General features: G+C 41.1%; 1 protein-coding gene across 3 annotated transcripts in view; it reads left to right on the forward strand.

Annotated features, from left to right (window-relative positions):
• Positions 1-9,236, forward strand: part of BIN2 (bridging integrator 2) — a 36,509-nt gene extending 27,273 nt beyond the window's left edge. For all 3 annotated transcript variants that reach the window (XM_081316603.1, XM_081316602.1, XM_081316604.1), the window contains 3 exons: positions 3,758-3,829; positions 4,083-4,178; positions 7,818-9,236. In XM_081316603.1, coding sequence (XP_081172729.1) covers positions 3,758-3,829; positions 4,083-4,178; positions 7,818-7,928 — 279 coding nt within the window. In that variant the 3' untranslated portion in view covers positions 7,929-9,236. The remainder of the gene's footprint in view (positions 1-3,757; positions 3,830-4,082; positions 4,179-7,817) is intronic.
• Positions 9,237-9,305: the final 69 nt, after the last annotated feature.

The following is a 9,305-nucleotide window of genomic DNA, read 5'->3' on the forward strand; positions in this document are numbered from 1 at the left end:
ACTCATTACAGTACTGGATGTCTCCATCTCTGGAGACATCACTCCTAGGTTCATTCCCACTCCTTGGCACTGCATGGTTTTCTGGGGCTTCCTCTGCTACAGGATTCATTTTAAAACCCAAACACATTCAATTTTTCAAGCCAAGCATAGCATTGCCAACACATTCTTGCCAACAGTCATGAAGACAGCTTATCGTTTGCCAGGAGAATCTCACTGCGGAAATACATTCCATGGGCTTGTTGTTGTTGTTCAGCCGCTAAATTGTGTCTGATTTTTTGTGACACACCCCCCCTCCCCTGGATCATAGCACCCTTCTGTCCTCCACTGTCTCCTGGAGTTTGCCCATTCCATGGGATACAAGTGTAATAATAGATAAAATCAGAACACAAGTATGCAACCCACACAATCTCTCTCTCTCTCTCTCTCTCACACACACACACACACACACACAGAAAGAGAGAGAGACAGAGAGACAGAGAGAGACAGAGACAGAGACAGAAACAGAGACAGACAGACAGACAGAGACCAAATTTTTCCTGGAGTTTGTTAGTAGGCTCTGCAAGAGTAGTGATCTACTTTTTCTACTCATCTGATTACGCTCAGTTCTCAAGGCCAGTTTTGCCTGCCAAATTTGCCTTCATGTTTGCCTTCAGCACATGTTTTCAAAAGCCCAGGGCTTGGTGCTTTTGGAAGGCATGACCGACATTTAAAAAGGGATCATCACATTCAGTGAGAAAAACCAGCTAGTTTCCTAAAACAGCAGAGCTTTGCTGTACCAAATCTGCTGATTCAAACAATCATGTCAATCTTTCACATTCGTATTGTCATTTTGATATCTTCAAAAGATATCTCAATAGCCTTCCATTCTTCCATATGGGACTGGTATTTGACCTCTTGGCTGCTGAAGTTCAGAGTTATGTCAGGCCCAAGGCACAAATGAATGGACAGAAAGGGGTGGGGAATAATAAAGAGATAGGTGGTTTCTGGCCATCGGAAAAAGAGTGTGCAGCATTTCTTTCTTTCCTTAATGAGGTTTCTGTAGTCAGAACATGACAAAAGAATATGCTGGAAATGTGGGCAATATGGAGTCATTTTATCATGCCTGGTGGACTCATAAAAACCCAGGAAATTTTGAGTTCAGATTTAAAATCAATATTCAGCTGAAACCAGAACTTTTCTAAAGGACAGACAATTAGAAATGAGTCATAAAACATTGTTTTTGTATACGTTAACTGCAGCAAGACTATTGTTCACACAAAACTGGAAAGACTCTGAAACATATCCACAATGGAGGAATAATTAGTGAAGATGTCAGAACTAGCAGGGATGGCAACATTACCTTGTCTGATCAGGGAAAGGACAATAACCTCATTTATTAGTGACTGGAAACCTCTTATGGACTTTTTGCTGAAGAGGGGGAAAAAGTGAACTTGTACTTTTGATGATTGAAGAGGTTAAACTATGGGACTAAGGAAATTAGGATGTAATCTTAGAGAGAAGAGGTAATATATATACAGATTTATAACTGCTGTTAAGAATATTGAAAGGTACTTCTTTATAATGTTCTCTTCGCTTTTCTTTTTCTTCCTTTTGTACATCCCTTTTAATTATTAAGATAGCCAATTTCTTTTGTATGTCTAGTGTAGCATTTTTATTCATATCATTATTGTATCCTGTCATTTTAAAATCTAGTTTCAGATCAATTTTATCTGGTAAAACTGTGCCTCTTCATAACATCCTTTAAATATAGTCTTTCTATAGAACCAGACACTCTTAAAATTAACTTCTGGATCCATTGTTTAAAAATATTCTCCAATATGTCCAATTTAAACATTTTGTTCTATGCTGTATTAGTAAGCCAAATATAAGTGTTCTTCTCCTTTAATTGAAATCTTTAGTCCCTTCTGATTCCTTCTAGTGTCCACCCTTGCAAGTTTCATCCTGTTTTTTAAAAAGAGGATTCAGAACAAAAGCATTTTCCAATGCCAATGATTCTAAATAATCCCAAATTCTTATTTCAAATGCACCTGGTTCCTTAGTCTGTAACTTTCCAAAATCAAAGTTCTAATCACCCCTTTTCTGTATGTATGTATGTGTATATAAAGATTCCTAATAGTTAAAAAGCTGTTAACAAGCAATTTCCAAAAAACTATTAGAAAAGGAAATATGCAAAGCAAGTGTATTTTGTAGAATGCCAACTGTGGTGTTTTCTACCGCAATATCCCTTTGAATAGTGTGAATTCAAACAGCGCAGTCATGGAATCCTGACAATCTCAACATCCTCCACATACTGGAGATCAAGTATGTGCAGAAGGGGTCTTGCTATATGCAAGTAGGTTTCCCACTGCAAACGTTGGCTTCCAACATAGGAAGTGCAGCTGATGGGAGATGTATCATTGGCTGAAACAGAGTGAGCTGAGTTAGTTAATTCATGTCATTCTCACTCTGTGAGGGAGTGAGCCTATTTCTGCATGCTGATGATGACTAAATTATCAAGGCAATTAATATACACACTGCAGTGTCTCACTCTAACAAGAAATTAAACAGCCAGAATTATAAGAGTCTGAAACAAAAGGATTCTAAATAATTTGGACTGTTCTGTTGGTTTCATTACAGGCATTAGAGTCTTTATTTAGTGAGAAACTCCTATTGTAATAATTTTTCACCTCATCTGTAGGTGAATGTAAAAAGCCACTCTGAACTTTTTTAAAAGGAATTTTTGGAAGTTTCCTAGGAAAGGAATCCCCCACCCCCAGTGATAGTCATCTCTCCTTTCCATTTCCTTCAGGCACAAAGCTGGGATTGCATAAAGACAGGGCTTTTAACTATGATCTGTTGAACTTACTGGCCTGGTTTATAATGGCAATCCATAATGGATAGGTAAAGGTAAAGGTAAAGGTTCCCCCGCACATGCGTGCTAGTCGTTTCCGACTCTAGGGGCCGGTGCTCATCTCCGTTTCATAGCCGAAGAGCCAGCGTTTGTCCGAGGACGTCTCCGTGGTCATGTGGCCGGCATGACTAGACGCCAAAGGCGCACGGAACGCTGTTACCTTCCCACCGGAGTGGTCCCTATTTTTCTACTTGCATTTTTACGTGCTTTCGAACTGCTAGGTGGGCAGAAGCTGGGACAAGTAACAGGCGCTCACTCTGTTACGCGGCACTCGGGATTCAACCCGCCAAACTGCCGACCTTCTGATCGACAAGCTCAGCGTCCTAACCCACTGAGCCACCGCGTCCCTATAATGGATAGGTCCATGCCTATAATGCTATGTCAGAATGACCCTGAGGCATGAGGGGAAGAGATGCTGAAAATGATCAGAAAAAAGAATGGGGGACACCAGGGGCTTAGCCATCAGAGAAAGAAACTTAGAAAGGATCCATCCTAATTGATCAGAATGTTGAAAGTGACAGCGAGAGATTGTACTCAAGACTTACAAGATTCTGTTAATGTAACTTTACAATAAAGAAGAATTATCTCATCTCGTAGTGTTTCCTGTCTAGTTTGCTTGGGAGGCTGACAATACAGCATAGGAAGCCAAAAGCTACCAAGCTACATGGATTAATAGTAGGGGAGACCTTCATCAGAATCTTGTTTGTCTGTAAGATGTTGAAAGCTCCTTTCATTTAATTGCAGAAGACTCCTACCACATCACTCCCCAGGGCTAGGAAGATCAGGGATCTGATTCCAGATCTCCCTATACCTAGGCAATATCTGTTTCCCTGTCTCTTAAATTACCACATGTTCTTTTTGCTTCAGATCATTTCTAGTTTTTTCCCAGAAGCTAAAGAAGAAAATGAGAACAAGCTTCCTTTGGGTTTCCTGTTCAAGGTAAGACCCAGCAATCAAAGAGCTGGCTTTTAGGCTTCCCCAGCTAATGAGTCATAAAAACCCAGATAATGAATTAAGGGGAGGGTGTTAATTCCAAGCCTTGCCTGCTGAGACCATTGTTGACTTTCTTTTTTAACTTTAAATATTATTTTCAGCCCTTCCTGTACTATTCAATTAGGAAATGTGATGGATGGCTGAAGAGCTGAGATGCCCATTGTGTGCTGCACTATTATTTTCACATTTTATGTTCCAGGGTCAAGCAACTCAAGCTCATGCTTCGGAAGATGACAATCATCTTCAGTTTGGAGAAGGAGATTTCATACTTGTGATATCAGACATGCAAGCGGAGGTAACACATCTGGGGACTTGCTTTGGCATGACAATTTGAAATACATTTGGCTGTGGGAAGTCAGCTCCCCAGAGAAGGAAACATTAAAAGGGCAGAAAAATATATTTCCTCAAAGGATCTTAAAGAGGCAGGAAAACATGCTCAGTTTTTCTTGATAGCCCCAGGTCTCCCTCCCCCAAGCAGAGACCAGTTCTGTACAAATGCAGATGTAAATCCAGGAAGGTTACAGGCCCCCAGCTGGGAGATTAAGGAGACAAAGACACCTAAAATCTGCAAAAAAGCAGCTCCAAACAAAAGGCTCCAGAGGGTATAAAAACCCACTCCCTACATGTGTTCAGTCCTTTTTTCTGCCAGACCATCTTCCTCTCTGGCTCACCTCTTCAATAAACTACAACCTTCTTCCTAAAGCAGTCTCCAAGTTTATTCCCAGCTTGGATGGAACCATGATGAAGACTTTTCTTCCAACATGGCAAAGGAGTTTCTAACTTAGAGGTGGGCGTCCATTAGTTCTCCCATGTCATACTGACCTTTGACTCCCAGAAGATCCAGCTAACATGATCAAATCCCTCTGCAACCTCCTACGTGGGATTGATAGATATATTTGTGATACTTATCCACTGTAATGTTTCCAACTGCTTCTCAATGCTTATGAGGTTTGGGTATGCTGAGAATTAGTGCCTGGTCCAAAAGCATCCAGTGGTCTTACAGGCCAAATGAAGACTTGGAATTAGGATTTTGCAGACCTAACACAGCATCCATAACTATCTTTTTTTTCTGCCAGTTTGGTGAAACTAAATTCTGAGTACTAAATGCTATTATGGTCTTAGTAAGGTAGTAAATTTATCAACCCTTCTGCCAGGTTCTGCTCAAGATTCATCATAATCTACTATGCCCATTGATTTATCAAAGTCTGACTGGATGTAACTTCTATCTAAAAGATTCTGACAGCCTAATCCACCAGCTACACCCTCTTGAGCCTGAAAGTGTTTTATTTTTAAATCAAAGACTGACAGCCTTGACCCCATAACTCTTGAAAGCAATGAGTGACGACTTGAAATTCACGGTCCATGGGTCACGTGCAACCCTCCAAGGAGTTTTCTGTAGCTTACAACAATGCTTTCTAGACACTGACAGACAGGAGATGCCCATAGGCTTCCTATACAAAACAGCTCTGTCCTCTGGGAATTCTCACCTGTGGAGGGCCAAGCAATGACCTCAAAGGACAGGAGGAAGTGTGCTACCAAAGCAACAATCAGATAAGAGGGGCTTGAGCCCAGGCCAAAACAATAACTTGAGAAAAACATCTCAGAAGTAGATGCACATCTAGACTTGCAAGACTCTATCACTATGGCTGCTACAATAGAAGTAGTCCTGATACAGTATGTAGGACATTGATTTCTTCACCCACCTGATTGGGCTGATATCACCTGCTGATAGATTTTATGGCAAGTGTTACTTCTGAGGTGATGCCTAAGCTTCTGACCAGTGGCAACAGGGAGGCAACTCTTGGTCCAGAAAGATCTCTACTCAGCAACAAGAGAGGAGAAAAAGTGATGCAAGATTTGTGCAGCTCTTGGGAAGACAGATTCCTAGATTATATCACTCAACATATTGGAAAAATATGTAGGATAATATAATAATAGAAAGGGTACAGAGAAGAGCAACAAAGATGATTAGGGGGCTGGAGGCTAAAACATATAGGGAACGGTTGCTGGAATTGGGTATGTGTAGTTTAACGAAGAGAAGAGTGAGGGGTGACATGATAGCAGTGTCCCAATATCTCAGGGGCTGCCACAAAGAAGAGGGAGTCAAGCTATTCTCCAAAGCACCTGAAAGCAGGACAAGAAGCAACGGATGGAAACTAGTCAAGGAGAGAATCAACCTAGAACTAAGGAGAAACTTCCTGACAGTTAGAACAATTAACCAGTGGAACAACCTGCCTCCAGAGGTGGTGAATGCTCCAACACTGGAGGTTTTTAAGAAGAGACTGGATAGCCATTTGCCTGAAATGGTATAGGGCAGGGGTGTCAAACTCAATTTCATTGAGGGCCGCATCAGCATTGCGGTTGCCCTCAGGGGGCCGGGTGGGTATGGCCAGGGTGGGCGTGGCCTACTGGGTGGGCATGGCTAGAGTGCGTATGGCCTACTGGGTGGGCATGGCCAGCTCTACATCGTTCGCATCAAGGGTGCCTATGGGGGCCTGGGCAGGAGTGGGACAGATCTGAGGGTCTCTGGCAGAAGGAGGGTCTCTGGGCCAGGACCAAGGCAGTGGGGGCCGTTCCCTCACTGTTTCCAGGATGGCTTCGCGGGCCACATGAAACCATTTCGCGGGCCGCATCTGGCCCCCGGGCCTTGTGTTTGACATGTCTGGTATAGGGTTTCCTGCCTGAGCAGGGGATTGGACTAGATGACCTCCAAGGTCCCTTCCAACTTTATTGGAAGTTGATCAGAGTGTGCAAGTGGATATTATAAACTTATTATTATTATTATTATTATTATTATTATTATTATTATTATTATTATTATTATTAATATTATTATTAATATTATTATTAAAAATATGATATTGGGAAAAATACAGTGTGTATCAACCCAGTAAGAAAAGAAAATTAAAAACTGGGGCCAGCTATGAAATAACAGTCTTGGTATTTTTTTAAATGTATTTAATATGTATGTCTTTAATAGTAATACCATTTGCCAGTAAGTCATAATTTTGTACATTTTAAATGTACAAAAAGGTTTCAGGCTAATGGCCCTTGGGCTAATTAACTAGTCCTCTTGCACACCTATGGTAATTTTGAATCCGGAACCCCCGACCTAGGAGAGTTCAGGAGGGGCAGCCACTATACCAAACTGCAGAAGAGAGATTAAAGGAAGAGCATTTTCAGTGGGGGAGCTGACTTCTTGGTCCAGTGTTGAGCTCCGCATAGTATGGTGATGTATGCCTTGCCTTCTTCAAGTCTTGAGCCTTGGGCCTTCTCCTCCTTGCAAAGTAGGACCTCGGTTTGACAAAAGATAAGGTGTAATTTGGAATCGCCTGTTCTGCAGCTGTTCTTGCTGAAAATGCCATGCTGTCTAGAGAGAGTACAGAACTGCTATTGCTGTTGCCATTAGATTTTAAGTTTATTTACTTCTCTCTCTTTGTATGTTTGTGTCTGATATGACCACAGCCCTCCATTAATCATTAACTCTCCCTTTAGCAGAAGCAACGCTGAGCAGTCCTTTCCTATAAAGTAGCTGTGTGTGTGTGTGTGTGTGTGTGTGTGTGTGTGTGTGTGTATAGGTTACGGCACCACGTTAGAAACTGGGAGACCATAAATTATAGTCCCACTATAGATACAAAGACAGCCAGGTGATTTGGGGCCAGTCTCTCAATCTCAGCCCTTGAAAGGAAGCAAGGGCAAGCCACTTCCAAATGTTGCCAAGAAAACTGCAGGGACTAGTCAACCCTTATAAACATTGCACTGTTAGCATAATGATTACTATCACTTGTAATGTCGTACATTTAGCATCTTTGAAGACTTGTTTTCTATGCATAAGGATTCAAGTCACCTCTCCAAATGTCTAAATTATAACAAATAGGATTGTGCTTATGGAAAAGCTCTGACTGAAGTTTGTTTGCTTGTTTTGTTTTTCTAGGAAAAAGGATTTTGGATGGGAGTAAAAGAAAGTGACTGGAAGGAGAACCAAGACATGCTACAAAAAGGCATTTTCCCCCAAGTCCTCATCAGAGCTGTCCCTCTGAAATGAGTTCAAAGGCTGAGGCAGCAACGGAATGAAGGAAGAAAAAGTTGCATTTTCCAAAAATCTAGTTTTCTGTAATTAGTAAATATTTCTTTTCCTTCAGGCCAGCTGCCCCATGTCAATATAATACTATGCAGGTGGCAGTATTTATGATATATGAATATTTGAATAATACGAATTCCATGTATTATAAGTCAGACACTGGCAGTCTTTGCAAGAAATTTATCCTTCCGAACCCTCTACCTCAGAAGTACTTTTCTAAAATGGAACATCACCATAAAGAGTCCTATTATAGAATAGCTGGTTGCAGGATACGGTTGAAACCTTTGGCCGATTTATCCACCCTGTCTCCTCAGAGAAGTCCTCCATTCAGGCTAGTTGCAATTTCATTGCATTCATCTCTACTGCACGGGTGTCAAACTCAATCGCGTCACGTGACATATTGTGACGTATCGCGACGATTTTTCCCTTTGGCGGAAACGTGACGCATCCAGCCCACGGGCCGCCAGTTTGACACCCCTGATCCACTGGAAAGTAATACAATTAATAACTGCAGTTCAATCCTGCTATTGTAGAACAAGTTAGATGATTATTCAGAGAGTGGGAAAAGTAAGAAAGATGATTAACTTCTGTGTTGTAAAGAGGAGAGGGAGGAGAAACTTAGGGAAACTTCACATGATGATATGATCACTTTGGATAGGGAAAATCACACATTAAAGTTCATATATAAAACATATTGCACAGAAAAAATATATATACTGTATATAAGGGAAAAGACTCCTTCCCCAAAATGTAACTCTGTGTGCGCTGGGACTTTTCTCCCGTTTATGAGGAATCACTTAATTATGCTGTTTATCTGTTTATAGTTTGAAGCAGTTACTTCTTCTCTTTATATATATATCCAATTGGGCTGGCATTAAGGAATAAAACAGAGGATGTTTATAAAATCCTTTTGAATCCTGGAACTCCCCTGCTCAATTGCTTGTGAACCCTGTTTTTCCAAGATTGCCCATTTTGTCATGTCGTCAAGCACACAATATTCTGTCTTCTCTTATTTTAGACCATAGTTTTAACCAGAAATGTCTGCTTTGGAGCACCTACAAATGAGGCATTAGGATTATGGCTGTCATCTGTTGCTTGCTTGAAACATTTTATTATGATCATGGGTAGTAATCACCGATCGACTTGTCTCCTCCACCTTGATCCCTTGGATACCTTTCGAGAGGTATTGCAAATACATCTGTACCTGTAGTAGTTAATACAAACGTAGTTCTTTTCTGCCTAACATATAATAAAATATGCCTGCTTTTCATATTCAAACACCTGCATCTGATTCCTTCAACCTGGTGCTCTATTATATCTTTGGAGGTGTAATTGCTTGCT

Source organism: Vipera berus (genome assembly GCF_964194415.1).
Source record: "Vipera berus genome assembly, chromosome: 2".
In the NCBI taxonomy this organism is placed as follows: Eukaryota; Metazoa; Chordata; class Lepidosauria; order Squamata; family Viperidae; genus Vipera; species Vipera berus.